This window comes from Epinephelus moara, chromosome 18 (genome assembly GCF_006386435.1).
Source record: "Epinephelus moara isolate mb chromosome 18, YSFRI_EMoa_1.0, whole genome shotgun sequence".
In the NCBI taxonomy this organism is placed as follows: domain Eukaryota; kingdom Metazoa; phylum Chordata; class Actinopteri; order Perciformes; family Serranidae; genus Epinephelus; species Epinephelus moara.
In genome coordinates, this window is record NC_065523.1 from 27,257,751 (window position 1) to 27,285,714 (window position 27,964).

Sequence of the window (27,964 nt, forward strand, 5' to 3'; positions counted from 1 at the left end):
TGAATATGAAATAGTGTAGGGCTGAAAAAAAGCATGTAAGCCACAACCAGCATTACCTAGGAAAAACAGTTGTATCTAATAGAAAGATTGATCTCATTTAATCTTAAAGTTCTCAAGAGAGAAGCAGATTGTCGAACACACAGACCTTTCTGTGACATGTCCTTTAAAACCACAAGGAAACAAAGGAAAATATAAGACGGGAAATAGATATACAAGAACAAGTTTATCATCAATAAACAAATGATGTCATTCTAATGATCATCACAGTATTATCACTTATTACTGTCATGATCGACATCATCCTCATGCCATCTTAAAAGTTCACACACACACACACACACACACACACACACACACACTGCCTGTTGTTGCAGATAGAGATGAAACAGTTACGGTTTCACAATAAACCGTGACAAAATTCCTGATGGTTCGTATCATCACTTCAAATTTAAATCATTAATAAAGCCGTGTTTGACTACTGCACTTTAAAAAACTTACTGTAAATATTGTCCAGCATCAACCAAAGTTAGCAGCAGTCTCACTGACACAGGCGCAGCATCAAGGTGGGGAGGCCTGCAGCACGCAGACCCAGTGATGCTCCTGGTCCCATGTCCTCATCTACAGTGACACAGAAGCAAGCATTTTAAAGGCAGACTATTGCTGATGTTAATGCACATATGATATGGTTTTCATATGTTTGTATCAGGTATTGGTTATGTTACTTTTTAATGTCCATGCAAACAATGATAGCAGTGTGTGTCACTACTTTTTGGACATTTTCAGCACATTTTAACAATGTTATGTGATAATTTTGGTCACTATAATCATGATAAAAGAATTTCGTACTGTTTCATCTTTAGTTGTAGACATGGTCTACAGTCGGCACCATTGAGCAAGCGGAGGGGAATTAATTGTCTTCTGAAAAAATGTAAGCCTGATGTAGAGGGATTTGCACAGAGGCCTCCTAAAATGTATTTTCAATTAAATTACCAAATTACAGGAGAAAAAAAGCACACCAAAGCATAAACCTCATCACTCCACCTCAAGCTAAAGCATTCTGATCTCAGTACTCTCTTCCTTCATCTCTCTCTTCATGCCATGTCGCAAAAACATCATAGTGACCAGGTACACCCATCAAGAGGCCAAACCCAGAGTCTAACCAACCACATTATGCTCCTACATAAATACAATACCCAGGTACTCAAGTGCACCGATGCTCTGCTCATGCTGAATAACATGCCATCAAATTAATGCTAACATGTCTAAAGGCCCCAGCGCCAACCAAATATGCAGAGGAAAAAAGGCAGTTAAAAAAGGCCGTGTTGCAAAACCAGGCATTGCCTTAGCACCTGACCTCAAAGACAAAACAAAGAAGATCTCTGGGGCAAAGTTTGATAACAGTACAGAGTAGTACGACCAGCATGACCCCAATAAAAAAAGATGTGTAGAAAAATGGAGAGCTACAGTTAAATGTACAGCACAGTATGAGCATAACTTGTTCATGCATTAAACGTGTAGGGCAATACATTACACTTAGTGCTATTCCACCACACATGCAGGCTGGTTCAGTCAGTAAACCTACACAAAAACATAAAATTGAAAAAGTATTTGTTTGTATGATGCTTTGGGGTCATTGTTGTCTACCTACTAGCAACCAGATAGTGGTTTATATGAAGGCTTGACCAGATATCAATTTACATAACCTGAATATTCAAGCACAGGTGCATCTCAAAAATTATTGAAAACACCGTTGTGACAAAATAACAGTAACATTTCAAAGTCTAAAGCAAGGCATGTGTGTTTTAGTTATAAACACTTCCAGCAGGTGGCGACATTCTACTCACCACATTGACCTGTAGGCTGCAGTAGCCTTTACTACGCAGGACATCGTGACATATTACACAGACAGACACAGGTGTAAATAATCAAATTAATGATGGCTGAACAGCATGTGGCTGCTTCAGTTTAAGGGTCATGGTATTATGTGTGCAGCCCCCTGTAAACTGCCGTGCCTAACTGGAACACTTGAGTAAAACAGAGCTACCATTAATCTCATTAGTAACACCTGTTAGCATCATGAATAAAGCTAGTAACGTTAAAGGGTCAAGCAATTGCACAGCCACACAGATATCCTGTCTATTTTTGTAAGCTGAGACCATTTCCCTCAGAGGAAACGAAGCTTTTACTTACTTTAATTTCACAGATAACAACAATACATTGTGAAGACAATAAAGCCTCCACAAAATAGCATTTTAGGTCTTGTGTGTGATTTATCCTGGCTTCATATTAGCTCGTCGCTAGGCTCATTTATACAATGTAAAATGCCATAGGCTCGTGCTAATAACGTTAGCATGCTATATTTGTTTGGAAAACATGTTTAGAATAAGACAGTTGTTTTGTCAGTGAACCTTATGAGTTGTAATGGAGCCGAATTTCGTAACGTTACCTTTGTTAAATGTTGCTGTTGTCCCTGGCTTCATATGAAATGTCAGTTAGAAGCTAGGCTAATTTATACGCTGTAAAATGTCGTAGGCTTGTGCTAAAACATTAGTGTGTTGTATTTGTGGGGAAAATGTGTCCAGATAAAGGCACGTGTTTGTCTGTGAATGCTGCGAGTTACAGTGAAGCTTATTTGTGTACTTGTGTTTGAAATGGTCTCTATTAAACCATGTTTAATGTGTGTTTCAGGTGTGTTTTGAAACATCTAAACTTCACAGCACTTCACAGAAAAGCTGCTGCGGCGGCGACTAGTGGTTTGGAGGTGTAACTGCAGAATGACACAGACAACACAGCACAACTGCAGTATAAGAGGGCGTTTACATGTTGCCGGCTATTTTCATAAACGGACATTTCACCGTCTCCGTTTTCAAAAAGATCTTCGTTTACACTTATCCGTGTATATATACACAAGAGCACGCCAAACCTGTAGGTGGCAGTGTAACGACAAGCTCAAGCCTTCCATGTATCCATTGTCACCATAGCAACATAGGTCGCACTTTTGACACAGGCAAGGCGCATACTGTGACGTCGGCTGCCTATAACTCCGTTTATCTCCGTTTATCTCAGTTTACATGCAAACGCGCAACCGGAGTTTTCCAAAATCTCCACTCTGGCCGGAGTTTTTAGAAAGACTCGTTTTCAGAGGAGAAATCTCCGTTTGCGTGTAAACGAAGGGCACAAACGAAGGAAGATGTCTCCGTTTATCAAAATCACCGTGTACGTGTAAACGGCCTCTAGACGCTCCTGTTGTGAGCATTTGTACTTGTATGGTGGTGGCCACATGCGTAGGCTACATCTGAGCTTAGAGTTGTAGCTCACCAAGCAATAGAGGACATTTAAACTTAAAAACATTTCAACTTCAGCTCCTCTGACAAAACATAAGATGGAACAACAACTGCAGTGTTAATTAAAAATCAAAACTCACCATTTTCTCTTGGTGTGAGCAGAAAATATTGACATAAGGATCGGACAGTTGACCCCCAAATCAGTAAAATCATTAAAAAAAGACATTTTAATTCTGTTGGCCATGATGTCTGCACACTCAAATTTAAGGGGATTGATATGATCATCATCCAGCCCCTTAGAGGAGGTGGGAATAGAGACAAACTTTTACTGCAAAGAGAAGCTAAATGGATACATATCTTACAAACAGTGTCAGTGTATTTGGTGTCTTTATACATTTTACAGAGGTTCTACTAATCCTTGAAGCCCCTGTATTCCCCTTTTGAATGTAAATGTCTCTCTCTTTTTCAGAGACTTTTTTTTCACCTTAATTTATCAGATTACTACCCCCTCCACTATTAAGGCTACTCAGTATTATACAATTGATTAGTAGAGCCCTGTAATCATTTTTAAACTTTTTCTAACTCTATATTTTTAGTATTGATATTGGTGTAGATTCTTTGTAATAGGTTCAGACTATTTTTCTGGGGTTCTTTTAGTCCCTAGTAGAGTTATATCCAGTGACTTAAAAGCCTCTTTTCAGTCTCTTTTCTGGCACCTTAATTCTCCCCTTCTTATTGTTTAACATTTTTCTCATTCAACTAGTCTGAAGCTTAATAATTTTGATGTTCTTATATGTTTCAATGTATTTGAATATTTCTGTTTGCATGTATTGATTCTTGTGCATCAGTCTTGGCAATTGTCTTGTGTCAGCCTGTCATTGGCTGCAGCTGCTACACATATGGTTTCTATTGCCTCTCATTACACCTTGCACTGTGATAGATGCTAGAACTTTACCTATGTATATATAGTATTCAGTGTCTTTGCCTCTGTTTGATACACTGAAGAAGGCTTAGGCCAGACGCGTCTGTCATTTTGTTTGGCCACGTGTTGCCCTATTAAAACATAGATTTTGACTCTAGTCTTTTGTGAGTGCTGTTTCTTTGGAATCTCTCTGCAACTTGCACCCATCACGACTGGAAATATTGGAGTTGTGCGTCCTCCTTCCTTCAGCTTGACCCCAAAATCAAAAATACATATTTGTCCTCTTATGTGTAATGCTGTTTATCAGTCTAGATTGTTTTGGTGTGAGTTGCTGAGTGTTGGAGCTGTTGGCTTCAGAGATGTCTGCCTTCTCTCCAGTATAATGGAACTAGATGACTTGGTTTGTCGTGCTCTAAGTGCCAAAAAACAAAACAACAAAAAAAAAGAAAAGAAAAAAAATATATATTTGAAAAACTCAACAGCAACATCTCTTCCCAGAAATCATGACTCAGTTACTTAAGATAATCCACAGACCTTGTTATGAGCAGTTTCATGTAGGAACTTTTTTTTTTTTCTAACAAACTACACCCGGCAACCATATCACTGCACAGAAGGAAGCGTGCATCTACTGAACTAGCTCCATAGATTTTAATAATAACTAGATACCAGACACCAAGATGGCGCCTATACATTCAAAAGGGGTTGCTCGCCTGGTGCATATGCCAAAAAGTTTTTCAGTTCAGTACCACCAGTGGCCACTGCAAATTGCTGCATGGCTGAGTGTCTGTCCTGTGGGCCTGGCTGGCTCACATTATGCCAAAGATGCTCTGTAACAGAAGTCATTTTTTCGATTTTGGGGTGAACTGTCCCTTTAAGTACAAATTTTTAAGTATAATTTACTCTCGCTTTACATTAATGCATGAATTTAAAAAAAAAAATTCTTTAATGCCTTTAAAATATACTTAGAAAAATATCTTTCCAAATTGTAATGTAAATGTCGTTATGTCACACCAGGACATGCAGAGTGTTATACAGGCCTGCAGCAGTGAGCAACTGTAACTAGTTTTGACCACAATTAAATGCTCTCAGATGCAGCAAAGAAAATAGCATACAAACTCCATTTATTGAGAAATGTAGCTTATATAATACAACAACAGCATGATTGTAAATGGTTGTTAGAGTATTTCTGGGAAAGCCATGGTCATTTCTGAGTGGGTGTATCAAGCAAATGTGTGATTGGACTTGTGAAAAAAAAAGAGTTGTGATATCATTTTGTTGTGAATTTACACCAATTTCCCACATCAGCTTTTCTTAAAGAAATATAACACAGAAAAAAAATCACAACCAGAAAATAGCACTGCTTTGGATATTTTGCAGTTTCATTTTGTGTAAATCCATTGTTCAATCAACTGTTGGTTTACAATAAAAGCTGGCATTAATTAATATAACAAAGGGCATTCCAAAGCCTCCAGGTTTTAACTCAGATCGCACTCAAGTAGCTGTTGAAGATCAAAAATGGCATCATATCATACAGCCAATTTTGATTGTCATTAGTGTATTCTGTCCAATGCAAGAGAGTAAAGAAAAGGATTCTTACGCCAAACTGTCTTTACTCATATATCACCACAAATAGTAATACCAGTACAGATGTCTTAGGGGAAGACTTTATCAGAAGAAAGTAGTTTAGTCTTTAATGTAAATGTTTGTAAATGTAACATTTTCTTATGTTTGTCATCCCACAGTTATCCAGAGAGAAGGGAAATTGTAATCATGGGCAGACATAAATAAAATATTTGCTAACACTAAATGAGTATTCTTGTATTTACTGTCACATGTGCATTGTTATTCTTCTGATAACTAAACCTGTGGGGTTGGTGGTGGCACGTAACACTTCTGCTCAACATACCTCCAAAATCACAACAGAGCTTAGAGGGAATTTGTGTAACACAGTAAAACACTTTACACAGATGATACTGGCAGCCAGACATTCAAAAGGCCACCTCATATTTAGAAGCTACTGATTGTAAAATATAACTGGAGTCCTCATTTTCTGAATTACACCTACAGGGTAAATAAAAAACACAATATCAAATCATAATGTTTTCTCTTATTAAACCTGTATCAGACACAGATGAGCTGGACAGTACCTGCAATATCTGAACATTGAATGGATGATGTCATCAGTTGACAATGCAATTACTCACTTTTATTACATTAAAATTATCATAATTTGAATAGTGGGCTTACAACTGTGGGTCAGAAAAAGTTCCCATACCCTAAATGAAATTAGTGTGGATTCTGTAATTTGTATTAAAGTTGTATTATAGTTATTTGTTGATAACATAATCAATGTATGTGTTCAAATCATGAATTAAAGGTCCAGTGTGTAGGATTGAAGGGGGTATATTGGCAGAAATTGAATAGAATATAATAAGTATGTTTTTCTTAGTGTGTAATCACCTGAAAATAAGAATTGTTGTGTTCTCCTGAGCTTAGAATAAGCCATTTCTATCTACAAAGGGAGTGGCTACCAGTAGGGCCATTTGCATATTTGTGTTAGCCACCATAGTAAGAGGCCCAACTGCAGTTTATTAAGGATAAACCCCTTGAGATGCATCATCTCGTTTTCAAGGGGGTCCGATACAACAACGAAAAACATTTGAAATTACAAAACAATACAAGAAACATTTCACAAATAAGCGCCCAAAACAGGCCAGTTACAACAAAGACAGGACAATACAAGGATAACACCCAACAATGCAGGTAACACACAACAAGTAAAACAAGTCACAATAGCGCATTGGAGAAATAAGTGCACAGATAACTATAATAGAATAGCCTAAGAAAAGAGAAAGAGAGAAAAAAAAGCAAAGTAAGTGGAATGCCATTGTTTCTAGCCATTTAAATCACCTGGTCCATTTGTTTTGGAGAGGAAGAGACCTCTGTGGATAATTCTGCCCCCGGTGAAAGCCCCCTCCTCCTGAATAAGATCCTTATCTTACTGGAGAAATAAGGTGACCACACATTGGCATGTGTTGGACTAGCCGTCTGCAGTGACACACCAGGCTGCATCAGAAATACATGGATTTGTAACGTGAAACTGCATAATTTGGTGTTTTTACCAGTTTGAATCACTGGGTCTGTTCTTTTTGGAGAGGAAGAGACCTCTGTGGATAATTCGGCTCACAGTAAAAACCTCCTGAACGATCAGAAAAAGGTGAGCACACATTAATTTATGAGAGAAAAGGGAGCCGCCCATGCAAGATGCTGAACACTATTTGAGATGCACTGATTTGTAACAGAAACTGCTTTATTCAGTGTCTTACCAGCTTGGTCTGTTTGTTTTGGAGAGGACAAGACCTCTTGGCCCCCGAAAAATAAACCTCCTGAACAATGAGCGCTGAAGGAATTCTAGCCGGGATAAGTTTTAGCTGGTTGCAATCTGCAATTCACCGGTGGACACGACAAAATCCCCTTAAATTCACCTTTAAATTGAGCTATATCAGTTATAAAAAATAACGGGAAACTCATAGTCCACAATGCTAGGGATCGGCACACCCAGGGCCCCGCCCCTGCCTGCTGGGAACCCCAGTGTCCCCATACTGGGCGAGGTGCCCAACGTCAGAATAGTCCGTTCCATCAAGGTCTTCTTGAATCACTCTTAGTCTGGCCCCTGGGACCACTTTGCCTTGGGAAACCCTACCAGGGGCTACTAGCCCTGGACAACACTGCTCCCAGGTTCAAAGGGACACGCAAACCCCTCCACCACGTTAAGGTGGCAGTTCTCGGAGGAAGTAGAAGGCCCTGGGGCAGACCCAGGACACGCTGAAGGGATTACATATCTCATCTGGCCTGGGAACGCCTTGGGGTCCCTCAGGAGGAGCTGGAAAGTGTTGCTGGGGAGAGGAACGTCTGGGGTGCTTTGTTGGCCTGCTACCCCCACGACCTGGCCCTGGATAAGTGGATGAAAATGGATGGACGGATAGTTTAGTGTAGGTCTGTATATTCTGTTTAAAATCCTAATTGAGAACTGAGTGATCACAGTTGTATCACCAGTGTAACAGATCAGTGAGTTTACTTCTGCTCAGAGAAAGTCACAAGTTATTGTTACTTTTGTCATTTTATATAGCCTACACATTCCCACACATTGCCACCATATGGTACCAGCACCCTTTTTATAATGAGTTTAATTTGCTTCCATCAAGGTGAAAGGTTTTACCTCCCTGGAGGGGACATAAATAGATACAAGAGGTCATTTATTCAGTCAGGTACTGGCTTTTTAAACAAAATGTGATTTGGTCTCTTACTAGCTGTGGGTGTAATATAGTGCTCCCTTTTATTTATTTATTTATTTATTTATTTATTTCACGGCTCTCTGTTTTGGTAATTATTTATATATTATAGACAAATAGTGCACGGGCACGTGCCCAGGTGCATTTGACCAGGGTGTGTGCAGGTGTGATAGGTGTCATTGCATCATAGCACCCTGTATTTTGCACATAAGGTTTCACTTGTTTACAGCCAACGAGGGCGCGGCTTTATCTCAACTTTAAATGCGCGCGCCGAGTTCACTCAAGTTAAATAAGTACACACACACGCACGCACGCACGGCCTACTTTTCCCAATTGTATCGCTTATATGCAGGGGGATGGGGTGGGATGGGGGGGACGGTTTCCCCTTGCAGGCTACTGCTGTTGCTGTGCCAATGCGCAAACAGTCCACGCCGTGGGATAGGTCTCCCCAAATTGAGGCTGCGCTCGGAACGATCATGCGATTGAATGACGAGCGCGTCATGCTTGTCTTCCTCCTCTTCTGTGCCGTGCGATCAGTAGCTCTGTGTTCCGCAATCCCCTGGGATACTGTACCGCCCTCGATGGCTCTGCTCTCGGCGTTTCGCGCACACTGAATGGCAGCCTGGAGCAAGGGAAAGCGGGGAGAGGGAGCGCTGCGTCTCCTCCTTTGAACCAACGCTCTGCATCAACTTCCCAGCGAGGGGGTGAGTGTCTTGTCTGCCGTTGTGCGAGGCGTCCTGCCGGGGTCGTCTGAGGATTCACCGGCGGAGGAGGAGGGGGAGGGCGGAGAGGGCAGAGAGGTATGTTCCGGTGTCCTTAGCGCTGGGGGATTTGGGTTGACGATGAACGGTTCAGTAAATACGGGACAATTAAAGTTTGGGATAAGTGTGCCACTTAGGGGACGGGTCCAAGTTGGAACAGTCCGAAACTTTCTTTAGCCCATTCCAGCCTTTTCCCGTGAAATGCGCCCTATCATCAAAGTGTAGTTAAACGGTTAATCTCATGTAGCTCTTCTCCCAAATATGCGAAAATGCGATGGCACTCAGGGCTTTTTTGGCACGGCAGCACTTGCGAGAGCCGGTTGTAAAGAATTGTGCCTTGTTGTGCTCCCACCCCCCGCTCCGTGCCGCACTGGTTCCGTCTGGCTCGCCCTCAGCTGCTGCGTGTCCTGGGATGACCTGTTGATGTCGGTAGAATGGAGAATGGCAGGGGGAGCGATTTCCCCCATCACCAAAATATTTAAATAAGCAACATTTGGGCTTGACAACCGGCGTCGCAGCACAGCTACCTCGTCCGCACATTCAGTAAGTGTCTTGTTTATATTTTGAGTGGGGCCGATCGCGGAAATGCTTGACATTGTGCAGCTGGGCGCTGAGTGTGCATGAGGTGGATGGTGCGCCGGGGCGAACCCAAAATATTTAACAGTAGTGTTAGCTTAGCCATTAGCCACCTCCTATAGGCCTGCTGCGGATGGGAGAGGGCATCAAACATTTCAGCGCTGTCAGCCACAGGGGAGATGGGGACAAACTACGACGGCTCAGTCTGCTAGAGATGGTTTGGATTAATGTACTTAAATGGCATTTGACGGCGCGTAAACAGGAACACACCGTCGCCCTCACCCGGGTATCACCGGGGCTTGCTGCCATCCTGTGTCGCCCCCCTCCCGTCGCCTCCCGGCTCCGGTGCCAGCAGACAGTGGAGCACTCCCGGCGGGTAGGCTGGCACACGGCGCGGTGTGTTAAAGAGCTCCCTATCTGCTCCCCATTACCCGGCATCCTTTCTCCTTTAAACATATCAGTGCGGTCCGGTGCATGCATAGGGTATGCATGGGTACAGCTTCAGAGATATGGAGTTTAGAAGTTTAGGATCTTTTCATGTCTGTGCTGCTTTATATTCAGGACCTCCCTGTTATATAAGAATAATCACGAATCAGGCCTGTGCATATGTCTTTACTTGATAGGAGCAGCACAGCCATGCAGGCATGGGCACATGAGAACCAGGAAATGCCTATAGAGGGAATGCATTGTGTGCCAGCTGCACCAATGACTCCACAGTAATCATTCACACAGCAGTGTAAGAGCCCATGCTGTTTTTCAATGGTGGAACTGGATAAACTGGAAAGTATTCAGACAGTATAAGCTCCGAAATATGTTGACAGCTGCCCCATCATAACATAACATAAGCCTTTTTCAATGTGGGAGAAACATTCTTAAGGCTTACTATGAAAAGGTCTTAAGTATGTTGTGAGTATGTTTGACCTACTTTCCTCAGCAGGCTGGCTGGTATTATGCCACAGGGTGAGTTGGGGTGAATTTCATTTGTTCACATTGCTGCGCTCTATATATTTAATGGAAGAAGGACCTGAGATGATCCCTCTCATCTCTGCAGGCCTCACTGCCCCTCCTTGGTGCATAAAGACACACATGCACACACACACACACACACACACACACACACACACACACACACACACACACACACACAGTCACATTCTCTCTCACTGTCAGGGCAAACTGTGCAAACACACCCTGCTCTCAGCCCCGTGTTTGTGTGTCTTTATGTGCACGCATGTGTGCTTACTGCGGCTCGCCAAACTGTAAACAAGCAGTATTGTCTAATGTCTGTGTGTGACTCAGTGTGCCTTTTGTGGGTTTGTTTGAGTTTGTGTGTGCGCATCTGTGTTTTAGTATGAGGGAGAGGGAGCTTGAGTGAGACAGAGACAAAGAGAGCATTTCTCTTTACCCTGGAGCTTGGCGAGGTCCCAAATGAAAGGCTTTGGATATGATGGGGCAGCTCACTCCGGCCCTCATCAGTCAGTCCCACCAAAGTTGGTTGCATGCCTCTCGCAGGGTGGGCTTCAATCAGTTTTGTTCTCACAGTGTCAGAGATTGCTTTTGCTTGGTATGTACATGTGTGTGTGCAGCTTGCACTCAATGCAACACTTTTAAGTGGTAAAGAGCATCCGTGCAAAGAGCAGCTTTATCTAGGCCTGTTTACTCATCTGTGTAGCTGTGTCTGTGTATGTATGTGAAAACACTTATGACTGGTATTCCCCTTTAAGTAAAGGTTAATGGCCAATGAAATTCCATGTGGGCTTATCAATGGATCTGTTGTATTCTTAGCTGTGATTGTGGAGGTTGTGGGTACAGAGGGCATATAATGCTTAAAGGTCCAGTGTGTCGCATTTAGCCGCATATGTTGGCAGAAAGAGAATGTGATATTATAAGTATGTTTTCATTAGTGGAATATCACCCGAAAATAAGAACAGTGGTGTTTTTGTTCTTTTAGAAAAAGCAGGTTATGTCTACATTGTGATTTTAAATGTTCTCAGATATGCTGAGCATTGCAATAACTTATTGCAATATATTACCTTTTCAACAGTACATTATGTCCCCACAGAAACAATTTGTTGGCATCTGTTTTATCTGATAAGATCAGGTTTTAAAGATAAAGTCTCTCACTTCAATCAGTTTTATTGCAGCAGAAATGAATCTAGTGGACTGGAAAAGCAATTGAATTTTATCATTCTAGCAGGCTACCAAAAGTTTAATTTGTTTTCTCAGTATTAAATATTTATATAAAAAAAAAATACTTGCTGTCTGTGTATCGATACAATATTGCCACACAAAATATCACAATACTATGCTGTATTGATTTTTTTCCCCCCACTCCTACCACACAAGGAGTAGGCCCTGAGACATGGTGGCCATGTTGCACCACCATGTGTCTACAGCCTTCTTTACACAGAGATCGAGCCATAGGGCTGCTATAAAGTCTCTTCTTGATGCCACCTTTGCATTTTTACACAGAAACAAACCACAGCAGCATCATGCGACTCCAGTGTTTGATTTTAGACAGCATGCAGGCATCAGGGAAACAAAAGAAGCGCGAGGGGTGTGACATGTCATACCATTTTGTTAGCCTCTAGTGTGACTTATATATACATCATATGGCAGCTGATCTCGTCCTCTCGGAGGGTAAGAAGCTCCCAGACCTCATTGTTTTCCTAATTTGCAGATATTTTCAGACACTGTTCTCTCTCTTTGAGTTAGCTGCTAACTGTGATCAGCTACTTTCTAAAGCTCCTGCAGTGGGTCTCACGCATAACATGTCATAAAAACATCACACGCCTTCCCTCCTGCTGGCTGTCCTTTTTATAAAGACATCATCTCGGTGGTGTCACTGCCTCAGATGCCGACTTAAAGGCGAGACAACTCCGTCCCCCCATCCTGCGATTGTACCTTTTACACAGAACAGCGAGGCAGCATAACGGTGTGAAATTCCCACCTTGATGAAGCAGAGTAAAAGAGGCTTACAGTAGCCCAGAACGGACAAACCAAACACTAGCTTGATATAGAATCAGACAAACTGATTTGCAACGTGAAACTCCTTTTTTCCCAGTATTTTTTACAAGTTTTAATCACCTGGTCCATTTGTTTGAGAGAAAAAGACTTCTGCGGATGATTCAGCTCCTGGTAAAAACCTCCTGAACAATGAGCACTGAAGGAATTCTAACCGGGAGAAGTGTCCAACTAGCTGCAATGTGCAATCATCAGCACTAAATGCCTCTAAATCCCTCTAAATGTTACACACTGGACCTTTAAATACATGTTGATCCCTGTACTGAGAAGTAGATTCTACCCGTGCTATTGTGTAGAATGAGGTCATGTATACGATTCTAAAGAAAATATCTGGTGTCTTTAAATATCCTGACTCTGAACACAAAGCTATCTCACTATCTCACAGAATCAAGCAGTCACATAGCCTGCACATAGTGTTCTTCATACCCTCAGCAGAGGGAACTTTGCTTCACTTTAATTTAATATTGACATGCATAATATAGAAATCTCCGAGAGGGTGCAGAGCAAGGGTATGTTTGCTGTCGACTGTTTAGAGAAGTGAATGGAAACATGCTATGTGGTGTTTGTTTAGGCCGCGCACTTTTCCACATAGAATAACAGAACATGACCCAGTTATCTAAGGACACAGGGTTTTATAGCTCATAGAAGACAGAAAATAAAAAGGCTCTTACTGAGACTGCTCTTGGCAATAACAACGACTGCAAGGCTGAAGTGACGTATAGGATTAATGCAATGTAGATTATCCGTGGAAGCTTCAACCAAACTTTGTTTCAAATATCAACGTCTTTTGCGCCTGCCAAAAGCCTTCAGTAGGGCTGTGTGAAGAAATATTTGTGGTCTATGTCGATTGGATATGCCAAGGGATAGAATGCTAATTCAGGACTTATTTTCTTTAGAAAAGAGGTGTTTCATTATGAACAGTTTGGCACAGTGGCAATAAAAAATAGACTTCCATTAGATTTAGTGTATGTTTGGAATTACTTTGTCCCAGTGACAGACTGTCAGAGGTTTTATTGTGTCCATTAATGTAAGAGTCTGACATTCCTCACCAGTTTTGTTTTAGGTCTGCTCTCCCTCAGCTTTTTGTCTTTTAACACAGCCATGTTACATTACCCCTACTCCTCCTCCTCCTCCTCCTCCTCACATTTCCTGCTGATACCCTTGTAACACCAAAGACACAGCACAGGATAAAACAGTTTTTGTCATTGTTGTAAAAGGGCCTGCCCAACTTGTCCCACTTGGGACAATGACTCTGCTCATGACCAGAGATAAAGACATTTAAAAACTACGGTTGTTACAATACCAGAATAGTAAACTTCAGTACATTACTAGTATTAAAAAATCAATACTCAGTGTATCTTTCAATACCATGGCAAAAGAAAAAAAGTCACACAAAAAGATTGTTTTTTTTCTTTTTTCTTTTAACAAACCTTTACACAGTAGTGGTAAAGCGAAAGTCACACACCTCCAGTCACGCGGTGGGTTCGTTGCTGGAGAGAGTATCGTAACAACTACAGGTTGAGGACCAGTTGATTTTTCTTTCCCATTGTATGGTCTGCCTAGCCTTGGGTTGAAAATCTGATTGTAGATCTGTTTTTTTTTTTTAACCAGCCACGACAACGTCTTGACAGCTGGTATTGCTTTCACCATGCGAGTCTGTGTGTGTCATCATGGCAAAATGTGGTCCTGGAGACCTATTGTGGCGGGAACGACCACAGAAGCCATTATAAGTATTTTATCAGGTGTTTATATGTCCGTCTGTGGACAGAGTTTGTCAGCGCTGTAACTTTGCAACCGTGCAAGATAGAGTCACGAAACTTTTCATGTGTGTAATGAGTTCAAAGATGGGTATGGGCCGAGCAAGGGTGCTGGAGGTAGTGAAAAGGCCATTGGCCCCCCGGTTTACGCCCCTGGTTCATGAAACTTTACAGGCATGTAGTTGAGATCACAATGAAGGCTTAGATGTAATATGGGTGTGGTGTGGAAAAAGGGCGCTGGAAGCTTCAGTACTTTCAGTTCTATCAAGTGTATAGTTAATGGAAATTGTACCATTTTAAATATGTGGTATCGAAAAAGCATTGAAGTTCATTTGACGACCTTTGTAAAACCTACAATCAAAACCCTCTTGAGTAGTAATGTTTATGACTCTACGTATGCTGACCCAAGGTATAAAGTGCAACAGCCTGATGCTTCCAAGTGAAGCTGAACCCATGTTTAATAAGCAGTGGTATGTACACAGAGTTTGTGTGTGGATGGAGTTTCACTGTCATTTATTGTAACTTTGTCATTTCTCTTTGTTTCTTTCCCAACAAGACCCTTTGGTGGTGTGCGTAGGCGCACCATGGCCCAGACCCTCCAGATGGCGATCCCAAACTTCGGCAACAATGTTCTAGAGTGTCTGAATGAGCAGCGGCTGCAGGGCCTCTACTGCGATGTCTCTGTGGTGGTCAAGGGCCATTCCTTCAAGGTACTGATGAGTTATTATTGTTTTCATGATGGAACTTACACTGATATTGAAGGTTGAGGCTAAATTTGGAGAAGTTAAGGCTTGGGTGTAAACAGTATTCCTGTGTCTCCATGGCAGCCATGTTGCATGGAGGATGGAATGGCAGTATACTTCAAAAGAAGTGCTGTTTGGACAGTCTGAAAGTGGGGGCAGCGGTTTTAACTGTTTTGTAACTTTGCAACTGCAGTGTGTTATCCAACCTAGAATAATGACACTCTTTCATCCCAGTAGGATTTTGAGATGTTTTGCTAAATTCTTCCTCTTTTTGAAGGTTTGACAATAAGTTAGATCCCCTGTTTGTAGTCTTCACTTAAAATGACAGTTGGACCTCCTTCATAGCATGTCATTTTCCACTTTGCCTGTAAAGATAATGTGTATGATTGCCTCCAATTGCAGAGCCCCGAGTCCCTGAGACTCTCTCTGTCCTGTAACCTTGTTCTTAGGTCCCACCATTTCAATGACCCCAACGAGAGCTGTCACTTTAAGTACAGTATTTTTTCCAAGAACACTGGGAGAACTACATACTTAAACACTGACTAGATTCTGCATTACTTGGCACTAAATTCTTGCTTAATGGTTATTATCTTTTATTGGCAAATTAGAATGATATCCAGCCCTAAATGAATCAGTATATTAGTTTATAAGAGTCTCTTGTGACCTTGTCTTTGCATCAAGGAACTCTTTGATTTTAAATCATGAAGTGAGAGAGAAGAGTACATACCTATAATCTGACATTTAATTTTCTCCTCTAATTTCTAATTGGATTACTTATCTGCTTTGGTCTCAGGCCCATCGAGCTGTGCTGGCTGCTAGCAGTTCTTATTTCCGGGACCTCTTCAGCAGCAACAATAGTGGAGGCGGGAGCAGCAATGAGACGAGCCCAACCGTAGTGGAGCTCCCATCGGCTGTGCAGCCCCAGAGCTTCCAGCAGATTTTGTCTTTCTGCTACACAGGCCGCCTCAGCATGACGGTGGGGGACCAGTTTCTCCTCATGTATACCGCCGGCTTCCTGCAGATCCAACAGATCATGGAAAAAGGCACTGAGTTCTTCCTCAAGGTAAGGCTGAAATGGTTTTCAGGAGAAACTTGTCAAAGCAGGAAACAAAGTTAGCTGGGACATACAATCTGAAAAGGCCAAACACCATTTTCAAAAACTGCATCTACTCCACATCCTAAGACTAGTATTACTCATCGCCTATTTTTTAAACATAAAGACGTTTATGCCATTTATGTATATCTACATGTATATTATAGCCCCGTTTCCACCGAACACGTTCAGTATGGTACCTTTGGAACCAAAAATAACCCTTCAGACATGGTACTAAGACCCTAGCGTTTCCACCGCAAACAGCACTCTTTCATGTGGGCGGGGTTGTTGTCACACTGCTGCGTCCAGCACTCACTGCATTTCCTCCTTTATCAGTCTGCACCTTGTTTATCATCCACAGAACAGGGTTGAATGCCAACATTTTCAGAGCAAAATAAAACAGGCTGCAGTGAGAGTCTCTCTCCATGGGTTATTTAAAAATAGCAGGTTTGTGCATTTAGTCCTTCTCAGGCAAGCTCAGGGGTTTAGTGTTGCTGGAGTCCACAGGAACGAAGGAAGGATTAGAATGCAGTTCACATAATCCAGCTGAAATTAATTTTAAAGGCTTGAAGATCCACTCATTACTAAAAGTGACACTAAAGTAATGGTCCAAGTTGTCACATTGAAATTTAAGGTGTACTGATGGGTTCATGGTGTCAACTGATGCATTGAGCAACATAACAAGTAAATGTTCCACCTTAAAAGTCGCAGGCAGTCCACCCAGTGAATTATTTTCTCGGACTAGAGTTGCTGCTGCGAGAGATATTTTATAGTTACAGTTTATTAATATATGTAAAACTCCACGGTACAAAGAGTGGTTACATGAGCCTCAAAACCAGCCACAACTCGGCCCTGAGCAAGAGAAACGGTCCGTCTTTGATTTAGCTACAGGGCCTCTTGCCAAAAAGTCAGGTGACACAATATAAAGAGCATCAAAGTCCATGTTGATCAAAAGTCGTGGTGGATGAATGTATAAAGCAAAGGGCGTTCACCCGGGAGACCAGGTTCGAGTCCTTTTGTGGGTCAATATCAGTTCAATATTTGGTTGTGTTAATGTCATATCTCAACATTGCTGGGATGCACAGGAACAATGTCCAGCTGATGGTTAGGTAACATCGTGGGCGCTGGCACAAGTTTAATTTGGAAGTCTTGATTGGACGTTAAAACAACAGTTATTCAACATTGCTTGAATATTTTGATTAATTTGGAATGTCTCTTGCTATCTGGGTGAATTGACTGTTTAAAATTAAGTTTATATTCCAGGTGGAACAGTCCGAAATATATATGGTGCTCAGAGTTAAGAAAAGCAAAAATGGGAAGGTTCCATCTGCAGCATGTCTGCACTGAGTAATTTAAGGGCAGTCTGCCATGTAGTAGTCTGTAAAAAGTGCTAGTGGAAGTAAAATTATAGTGTGACAATGGTTCTAGATCAGGAAGGGGGTCATTTCATCATTTACTTGACTAATCATACAAAGTGTGAAGGGAATCTGGCCAGTGGTTGTTGATGTGCCAAGCTGTTGGACAGACAGCCTGGCCATCCTTCAGCCCAGCCACCGGCATGGCAAAAATTATTCAAACAAACATTTACCTGTTGGCACATCAGTGTGTTCATGTGTGCTGACACGAAGTTGATGTATACATTTGTTTCTAGGTCTCCTCCCCCAGCTGCGACTCCCAGGGCCTTCACGCTGAGGAGGCCCCAACTTCTGAGCCCCAGAGCCCCGTGACGCAGACCAGTAACAGTGCAGGCCGGCCTGCCTCATGCCTGACGCCGCTCCCTCTGGTATCACGAGTGAAGACAGAGCAACCAGCGAGCCAGCCGGAGGCCGCCACTCCTTACTCAGTGGTCTGCACTCCCGTAGCCAAGCGGCTGTGGGAGGGCGGCAGCAGCAGAGATGGAGGCGGGGGAGGCTCAGGGGGAGGAGGCGGGGCCAGAAAGGCAGCCCGTTATTCCCAGGAGGCGGTGCGGGGCAGTGCCATTCAGAGCCCCGGAGCCCTCGGACTGGCCATGGGTATGGGTGCCAACGTAACCAGCCTGGCGGGCGTGGTGGCCAGTGGCGGGCTCAGTGGCAGCACTGGCACCAACGGAAACTCAGCGGCAGGTCTCGGCATGTCAGAAGGAGCCAGCCCTGGCACCCTGAGCACCTACGCCAGTGACTCACCTATCAGTTACCATGATGATGAAGAAGAGGAAGAGGGGACAGAGGAATGTGCTGAAGAGCAGTATAGGCAAATCTGCAACATGTATACCATGTACAGCATGCTCAACATGGGAGCTGCAGGTAATGTGTAATGTAATATAGTGTAGTGTGTAAATGCACTTGTACGACAGAGAACATGTGTCATGTGGTCTAAGGTTCATGTCCACTTACATCTTAAGCGGGATTTATACTTGTGCTTCATCTCTATGCAGAGCCTACGCTGGAGCCTACACATGTGGCCTACGCCAATGTGAGCCATTATTCTTGTGTGGTGGCCTGTGTGTCACTTTGCAGTTACACCTCCAAAACACTAGTCGGCGATAGGGTTTCTGTGAAGTGCTGTATAGTTTAGTTGATTCAAAACACGCCCAAACACACATTAAACACACATTAAACATGGTTTAATAGAGACAATTTCAAACACAAGTACACAAATCATCTTCACTATAACTCGCAGCATTCACAGACAAACACTTGTCTCATTCACAGACAAACACTTGTCTTTATCTGGACACATTTTCCCCACAAATATAACATGCTAACGTTTTAGCACAAGCCTATGGCATTTTATATTGTATAAATTAGCCTAGCGTCTAACTTACATTTCCTCTACTCATATGAAGCCAAGGACAACAGCAACATTTAACAAAGGTGACGTTACAAAATTCAACTCTATTACAACTCACAAAGTTCACGGACTAAACAACTGTCCTATACTAAACGTGTTTTTCCAAACAAATATAACATGCTAACGTTATTAGCACGAGCCTATGGCATTTTACATTTTATAGATTAGCCTAGCGACAAGCGGAGATTTCCTCTACTCAAATGAAGCCAGGATAAATCACACACATGACTTAAAATGCTATTTTGTGGAGGCTTTATTGTCTTCACAATTTATTGTTTCTTATCTGTGAAATTAAAGTAAGTAAAAGCTTTGTTTCCTCTGAGGGAAATGGTCTCCGCTTACAAAAATAGACAGGAGGTCTGTGTCGCCATGATGTGTAGTTACATTTCTAGGACATTTTCCTGCACTGTAGGTACAACGTTGATTTGGCGCAGAAGTATAAATCCCGCATATCATCATCTTTAAGATAAGCCATTATTTTGACATTCCCATGGCACATCTGTGTCACCATTTCCGTCCAAGCACACCTACTCCTTTATAAACATTCAAAAGGTGCTAGCTGCTTATCACCAGGCAGGTAATGGCAAGCAGCCAAGAAAAAAGACAACAAGGACATTTACTGATGTCGTCTCAAATCGATCACAGGCCCCTGAATTGAATCTAATCCAAATCGCATCATGTCAGTCTTAATGAAATTAGCAAATATATTGTTGTCCAAAGAATCAATATAATACTGTATTGTGTTTAAACTTGTGATTTACACCCTGAGTGATCTGATGTGTTTCCGGTTTTAGCAGGCATTGCTCTGTGCAAAAGTGTAAAAGTGATGTGGTTTATTCTAACTTTGCAGTAATTGTCTTTGTCCAGCAGCCGGAGAGCGTGTCGAAGCTCTACCAGACCACACAGAGACACGGGGTCGGATGCGAGGCAGAGACCTCACATGTCTCCCCGCAGAACTCATCGCTCAGATAGGCAACCGCTGTCATCCCAAACTGTACGAGGAAGGAGACCCTGCTGAGAAACTCGAGTTAGTCTCAGGTATGGTTTGTGTGTGCGTCTGTGTTCTCAACAAAGAAAACTGTCTTTACAACAGACAGACTTGAATTTCAGAGGAGCTGGTAAATTTCACAGAATTGTTTTTGTTTATGTAAAGTCTTGAGAAACACACACTAGAGCTATGAAATATATATGCAGCAATACACCAGTGTTAGTTGATTCAAGGGGTCTAAACAGGAAGAGGCCAATAGCAATGATATGTACACACATATGTAGAGGAAGCTGTCCTCAAATGACCGGGCTTGGCATTGGTATGCAGATTACGCTGCAGTACTGCACATTCGCCTCAGAGTGTTTATGTCAAGGACATCCTGTGGCAACATCTGTGTTACCTTACAGGCTGGGTTACATACCTTACAATATAGTGTGTGTTTGTGTGTCTTTGATTGAGCAAGAGAGTGAGAGAGACATGAATAAATAAAGGAAAAAAGGAGGGTGGTAACATATGGTTTAATAGTGAAATGAAAATACAAGAAAAATGTGTTGTGCATAATAATATTAAGGAACTTAAGTTATTTAAGATGGCAAGGAAGCAAAAGCAAGACTCTACACTATGACATAACTGAAGCACAGCCTCCTCTCTCCCCACCCACAGCTGCAATGTTTGATATGAATCAGACTTGCCACTAAATAAACAAATAGTCAGTTCCAGTAAATCAAAGTGAATCATATGACTGTATATGACCCACAAATTCTGAACTTGAATAGATCAAGCTGACACAAAGCGAAACAGTAAATAAGTCTTAAGTGTTGCTAAGTACTGATGATGTTGTTAATATTCTTGGTGTCTTTGCAGGTACTTCTGTGTATATATCGCGAGCCCAGCTAATGAACTGTCATGTGAGCGCGGGGACCAGACACAAGGTGCTGCTTAGGAGGCTGCTGGCCGCCTTCTTTGACAGGTTTGTTCCTGCTGTCTGCGTGTCTGGGTCTATTTCTGCAAGTGTTTCATGTGAAGTTAGCTAAAGCTTTTTTTTTTTAAATATAGAGATTAATGTATTTTTTTTATCTGCTGCCATTAAAGGGCTATAATGACTATTTTTGTTTTCCTCTGCTCTGTGTTCTCTGCCACGCCTTCTTATTTTTGCTGCACCAGGAATACTCTGGCCAACAGCTGTGGAACAGGCATCCGCTCATCCACCAACGACCCGAGCCGCAAGCCCCTGGACAACAGAGTTCTGCATGCGGTCAAATGTGAGCGAACATGTGTTTCTGTCTGCGGGTGTTTGCCCACAAGCATGCAAACAATGTGCACATTTGCCTGTGATGTTGGGTACAGATAGAACATGTACACATACATAGTCATATTTTACATATACACGCATATTGTGAAGCACATTGTTGCTGAACTGAATGATTGGCTGCTAAATGTCGGTGTCAGTTTTGGCATTTGGCATGTTTAGCATTAGGTAATAACCCACAGTCACCACTAGATAGCAACATTCACTGATGTTCACATATATACATGTAACCAGGTGATATTTGTTCATAGGTTTATGAAAAAGGGTAGCTTGTGTAACTCTTGAGCTCAGTGAAGTTCGGGCTCGCTTTGAAGATGAACACATTTGCCTTCATCTCATTAGGGAAATGAGAAAGGCAGCAGGACGTGTTTTAAGAAACGAGCGGCTCCATTTACAATTTACATTAACAAATCAGTGATCTGCAGGAGTCCTGCAAATATTATCTCTCTGTGTATTTCCTTTCTTAGCGAGTATTTGCCAACATTAATTGACAGCTTTTGAGGATTTATTTTGATGTCATTCATATGTTTAGGGAGTAACATATACAGTAAAATCTCGGGAAGTAATCCCCAAATTGACCAGATGCATTATCAATTCTGCAAGTGTTACAGTGTGAGGAGGAGGAAGAGGAGGAGCTCTGATACTTCACACTGCTTAAATTCATTCATACATTAGTTGTTAAGTATTGCGCATACCAAAAAAAATGACTTAAGTATCAATAAATAAATATATTTATTAATTAATGCTTAAATTAAATGACTACATAATAGATAAATAAAATAAGAAATAAATAAATGATGAAATAAACATGGAAGTAAATGGATGAATGTATAAATCCATAATAAATAAAAAAATAAAAGTTGATAATTTAACAGGACAAAAAATAAACCACATTTATTTATTTCTGTATTTGTTTATTTATACTTTTATTTATTCATGTAATTATTTATGCATTTATTCATTTATTTATCCAGTGTTTGTTTTTTCATATTTATTTATACATTTATTTACTTATTTTTCTATTTATTTATTTATTTATACCAGTATTTATTTATACATTATTTAATTTATTTATTGATGCTTAAGTCATTTTTCATCCTTCACAGTAGTTCACAGCAAAGATACAATCAGCCTGACTATGTTTTCTTTTCCTTTCCTGTCTCAGTTTATTGCCAGAACTTCGCCACCAGCTTCAAAGAAAGCGAGATGAACGCCATCGCAGCCGACATGTGCACCAACGCCCGACGCGTGGTCCGTAAGAGCTGGATCCCCAAGCTGAAGCTACTGATGGCCGAGAGTGACGCCTACACCGCTTTCCTCCCCGATGGCGTCAAGATGGAGGATGACACCCTGGGGGCGGACCCAGCCTTTGACCCCGCCTCCCTGGAGGCCGCCGGCGGTGCCGGCATGGAGTCAGGTGGCTCTTCAGGTGAATCGCTACCAGGTGTGGGCGGGGACGGAGGACCGTTATTTTGAACATTGTGTCCGGGGAAGGTTAAAATTTGTTGACACACATACCAGTATTCCCCAGTTCTGCTTGCCTCCTCACTCTTTGGCCCACGCTGATCTCTCACATCTGACTGTCTATACTACACTGCTCGGGTCAACAGTTGCTGTTACCCTGATGTAACCAGGACATGAAAACTTTAATTTTTGCTTTATGACTGTACAATGGAGTTAGTTGAGGAAAGGGAGAGCGTGAGAGGGTGTTTAGTTTTCTCCTAACTGCCCTCTGCCTCCCCTTGTCTTTTTAAGGTGTGTAAGCGCATCCACTGTTGCATATTAAATACATTCCCTGAAACGCAGGTGATGGGGGAGAGCCTGGGGAGGAAGGGATGGCTGGATGGACAGGTTCGGAGTAGAGGTGGCAAGTATATTGAATGTAAGTGTCAGTGGCAGTTTTCTCTATGCAACCCTGACAGCTTGTATTCCAGCCTTGGAAAAGGAACTAAATTTAAAACAGACACAATAACAAACATTAACACTACCTGCTCTTCCTCCCCTTCCACCTCTCACTCATCACCCTGCAAATATTAGTCACCACACCACCTTTCTCGAGACCAGAGAATCTCACCTGAGTGTTTCACTGTGCAGTGTCTTATAGAAATTTATTTCATCTTTTTCTGTTTTCTAAATTTTTAGCATGTTTCTCCGTCTATGAACTGAAAAAGTGATCCAGAGAGAAAGGGGAAAGCTTTTTACTGAGATGATTGTAAAGAACATTTAAAGGGCAACAGGTAATCAAAGATGGTCATATTTTTAGAAGACAAACTATATTTATACAAGCGCCCATGCCTGGAACGGCGTGAGCAAAGAGAGTGAGAGGGATTGTTTTAAAATCTCTATCTTCGTGTTTTATTGAAAGAGGTCTTGTCAAATAAGGAAAAGTGCTATTTTTGCATAAAAAAAGGAGTATAATAAAGCAGTCTTATCATAGGACCCTTAGTCGTTTATTTTTATCTTTATTTGACAGTTCAGAGTGATGGAATGAGCAGTTGAACTGCTAAATTTGAAGCATTTCATCTTCTGTTCACTCGCTTAAAAGGAATAATAAGACTGATTCAGCTGGCTTGACTGTTGTCTATGATAACCATTTCCTGTTGGGTTGCCAACCTGCAAAGTTTGCCTCCTTCGATAAAACATTGGCCCACAATTTTAATGATCACTTGTAGAAATCTAAAGGTTGTATTGATCTGACAGCTCGGCTAGTTTCTTCTTTGTACTGAAATTATTGGGGGGAAAAAAGCTGCTGACAAATGCAGAAGTCACAGGAAACAATTATGGGTATTGGTATGTGCCTTTTAATTGAAATCAATAAGCAGAAGCTTGGCGGGTACAGTGATGTCACGAGGAGGCAATCTTGCTCAAAGCAAACAGGTTTTATGGTACTATCCATGTGTGTGTGAGACACTTCTTTGGTGAGGACGGAGAGCCTGTGTCGCGCGGCTGTGTCTGTCAGTACGTAGTTTATTCATGTATCTAACACAACACCTCTTTAAGATGGAAATTCAAAATGGCTGACAGTTTTATTTTTCAAGTTTGAAATGATTTTTGCACCTTCCACCAGAGTGGAGGTTTCTGCACCTTAATGAGAAGAACCAGTGGTTCATGCACCTTTTTTGAGAAATGTTGTGTAGCAATTGAACCCCTTTAGGTGGAATCTGTCTTTACTTCTCCCATGTCCGCCTGCGTTTTCTTTTTTAAAAGTGGCACAAATTCCTACTGTACATAATCGAGATGACTGTTGAGTTAAATCCCAAGTGTTCTTCCTTTCCGTTGCTGGATGCATCTGATTATGAAATGTTGACAACTGACCTTTTTCTGTGTGTGAGAGTTCGTGTTTGCTAGAAGCTTCTTGGATGACCTGTACGGGGTCAGCACAGAGGATTCATTATTCCTCCTGCAGGTGGACACAAAATGGTCCGGGTGTGACTTAGGAATGTGTTCTTAACCTGAAATGCTCCGATTGATTACTTTCTCCTCTTTGGGGAGCATTTCTTTAAAGGTTCTATTTTTCCGAAGACGGGTAGAGGGTGAAAAACGTGACGGAATTTATGTTTCTTCTTCAAAGCGGTTGAGTCACTTATTGAAAAGAATACCTAGAAGCATAATAGATATAGCTCAGCCTATTTTCATTTTTGATTCAAATAATAAAGACGAGTTTAGTGAGATGGTTTGATATATGGACAGAACAAAAATGCAGTACCTTCTAAGTATTCTGTATATTCTGTAAAGGGTAATGACGACAAAACCTCAGTATGCTCTGCATTTGACTGTAAATGCCACATGAGCACCCCTCCCCCACATACCTCTCCAGTATCTTTGAAGACTGTTGTGCTTCCTGTCCATGCAGCTGGTGTCGTGTTTCACTTCCACAAGTTTATTCATGTGTATCAGAGAGAGGCAAAGCAGTGGTTTTTGGTGGCTAAATCTGAATTAGAATATGCACACTTGATTTGCTTTGTGGCTTTTGGACTGTGCCAAGTTTACAGTTTGACTTAGATTACATCTTCATGTTTTCACCCAATATGTTTTAACAATGACATAAATCAGTGTGTTTTAAGTTACTGTAATCCCTTAAATAGTTTTCTGGCATATTACATATTCAGAAAATTTCAGATTTTAAATATATCAAACCCAAGACTTTAAAGTAAATCCACTATGATACCAAATTCCTAGATAATTGCTTTGTGTATAAAGTTAAAGGACCGAGACACATGCCCATCATTAGAACCTCTGAATTTAATTTAGTTAATTTATAGGGACATTGAATCAAGCAATGATATTAAATTATATTCTCTTAGTATGTTTTTTAACATAATGGCTACTAAATCAGTCAATGTTTCTGCCCTAGAGACATACATCCAGGCATGACAACAGCCAAATTACTGTTTAAATGCACCCTTCATAGACATATTAATGAAATCAGAGTGTAATAACAATTAGTTCTACTAGAGTTTCCCACAGAAAAACCAAAAAAAAAAAAACGTAAAGACAAAAACTGAAAAAATGAAGCCTTTATTTTGGGTGGGACGCAGGGGTTACATCTCCCAATATTTAGACCGTGCATTTGCCCCCCTCTAAAAAAAAAAAAAAAAAAACATGAAAGCATCAGAGGACTTTTACTTTGGCGTAATTAAAGACGTTTACACCATAAAACGATGCAGAAAAGGCACAAATCGGTGCACTGAAAATCACCAGAAAGCAGGAAATGAAGTGTTTATGCCCTAAATCCCCCGTTTCATATGTGTCGCCCACTCGACAATATTGAAAGGAAACCTCTGCCCCTGTTTCTTACAGTAATCATGTTACACAGTGACCTCCTAAATGACTTGGAGTCTGTTCTGAGTCACTGACGAGCTGAAATAACACCAGTGAATCAGCACTGGTTCCAAGGAAGCCACGTTAATCTGCTGTTGCAACACAGCGGCCCTGTCCCAATCCAGAAATGTCAACACCATAGAAATAGAATGAGAATAGAAAGGTCTTTGAAGCGTTTGCCGTGGTCATTTGACGAGTACAAAAGAAAATGGTGATTGTTGTGAGTTGTTATGGTGACAAAGAACGTCAGTGAGGCCAGAAAGTATGTCACTCCCTAGTTTGAGAGGCCTATTCTTACACGTGTTCCTTATTTAACTGAAAAATACAACCGTACACTAGTCCAAATTTCTCACTGCCATCAAACTCAGACTTATGTTCGCTTAATTGGCTCGTGAACTCATCATAAAACACACCATTTTAGTCAGTCTTTTTCTTTTCGATGTGAAAACGTGTTGATCTACACGCCATAATGCTTACTCCATTGCTCATTTGATCGCTACTGCAAAATCTTACCTCAGTAAGTTTGCAAACTTGCTGCAAGTTGAATTGTAAAGTTTATACGTCAACATAAAAATGGCCGCCGCTCAGACCATCCTGCTACGTAGAATGCTATTCATTCTATTTCTATGGTCTCCACCACCCAGTCAAAATATCTTACCATTACGCCACATGAGCCTAGAGGAGAAATAACTAAGGTTACAGTACTTGTCAGGGGTTTTCACCTGTAGTCAATGTTCAGTTCTCCGATGTCTAAAAAGTCCCTCACTCACGACCTACTTGCACACTGCCTCAGCTGCAATAGGTGTGTGAGCGTGGTTGTGTTTTACTTTGTGTGCATTTAAAAATAGAAAGCTTTGATGCATCTTTTTTTTCTATTTTTTTTTTTTTTTCTAAGCTAATTGTAATTTCAACCTATGTGTTTACACCTCACAACACATGTAGACCTACACACTTGAACAGATAAGGTGTGGCATGGCATGGGGAACCTTTTGTCACTAAACAGTACATATATAAATATGAATATACACATGTATAGATAAATACTGTATATTATATATAGACGCACACATAGAGGTCAGATTGTTTGTCGTGCACTTGCAGCATGAGGTATATATTTACCCAGAAACGGCGCTTCTTCACAACCTGTGCAGTAATTGGTCTGCCCATGTCTTTGCCCCTGCTCCTTGCCCCTCTGTAACCCTGTAGCGCCCAGTGGACATCCTGTACTGCTCATCCTATTTCTTTCTGTGTTCCAAGTGCCAATAACTTCGTGAAAGCCCTGTAACTGTGACCCAACATTATCAAAGGTAATTGCACATTAACAACTGTAAAATAAATAAATAAATATAAATCATAGAGAAAATGTCAAAATGGATTAAATAATGAATATCTTAATAAAAGATTTGTAACAATTTCTCTCCGATTCCTTTATTTACTGGGGGGTTGTTTTGCTGCTTGTTGAGTGCCTGGTTGTTGTTTTACACCTTTCATATATGATACTGGAATAAAGGTAATGTATAGAAAAGTGTTTCCTATGTAATTTTTAAATAACGAAACAAAATTTG

At 41.4% G+C, this 27,964-nt stretch overlaps 2 protein-coding genes across 4 annotated transcripts in view; one reads left to right on the forward strand and one right to left on the reverse strand.

Annotated features, from left to right (window-relative positions):
* The window catches only part of LOC126406158 (extracellular serine/threonine protein kinase FAM20C-like), a 44,521-nt gene extending 34,248 nt beyond the window's left edge, over window positions 1-10,273 (reverse strand). Inside the window, exons 1-3 of the mRNA XM_050070336.1 lie at window positions 10,118-10,273; window positions 9,612-9,676; window positions 9,072-9,248 (exon numbers count right to left, since the gene is read on the reverse strand). Of these exons, the coding sequence (XP_049926293.1) occupies window positions 9,072-9,248; window positions 9,612-9,676; window positions 10,118-10,273 (398 nt within the window). The remainder of the gene's footprint in view (window positions 1-9,071; window positions 9,249-9,611; window positions 9,677-10,117) is intronic.
* On the forward strand, window positions 8,875-27,877 carry LOC126406011 (nucleus accumbens-associated protein 1). 3 transcript variants are annotated; one of them, XM_050070110.1, is made up of 8 exons: window positions 8,875-9,298; window positions 15,173-15,326; window positions 16,153-16,422; window positions 18,104-18,734; window positions 20,149-20,319; window positions 21,134-21,239; window positions 21,434-21,531; window positions 22,744-27,877. In XM_050070110.1, the coding sequence occupies exons 2-8, from the start codon at window positions 15,201-15,203 to the stop codon at window positions 23,052-23,054; spliced, it is 1,713 nt and encodes a 570-aa protein (XP_049926067.1). In that variant the 5' UTR covers window positions 8,875-9,298; window positions 15,173-15,200; the 3' UTR covers window positions 23,055-27,877. The 3 variants fall into 3 exon arrangements, with proteins under 3 accessions (XP_049926067.1, XP_049926066.1, XP_049926065.1); XM_050070109.1 differs by having other exon boundaries at window positions 8,875-9,202; XM_050070108.1 differs by lacking the exon at window positions 8,875-9,298 and adding an exon at window positions 9,311-9,802.
* The last annotated feature ends 87 nt before the right edge of the window (window positions 27,878-27,964 follow it).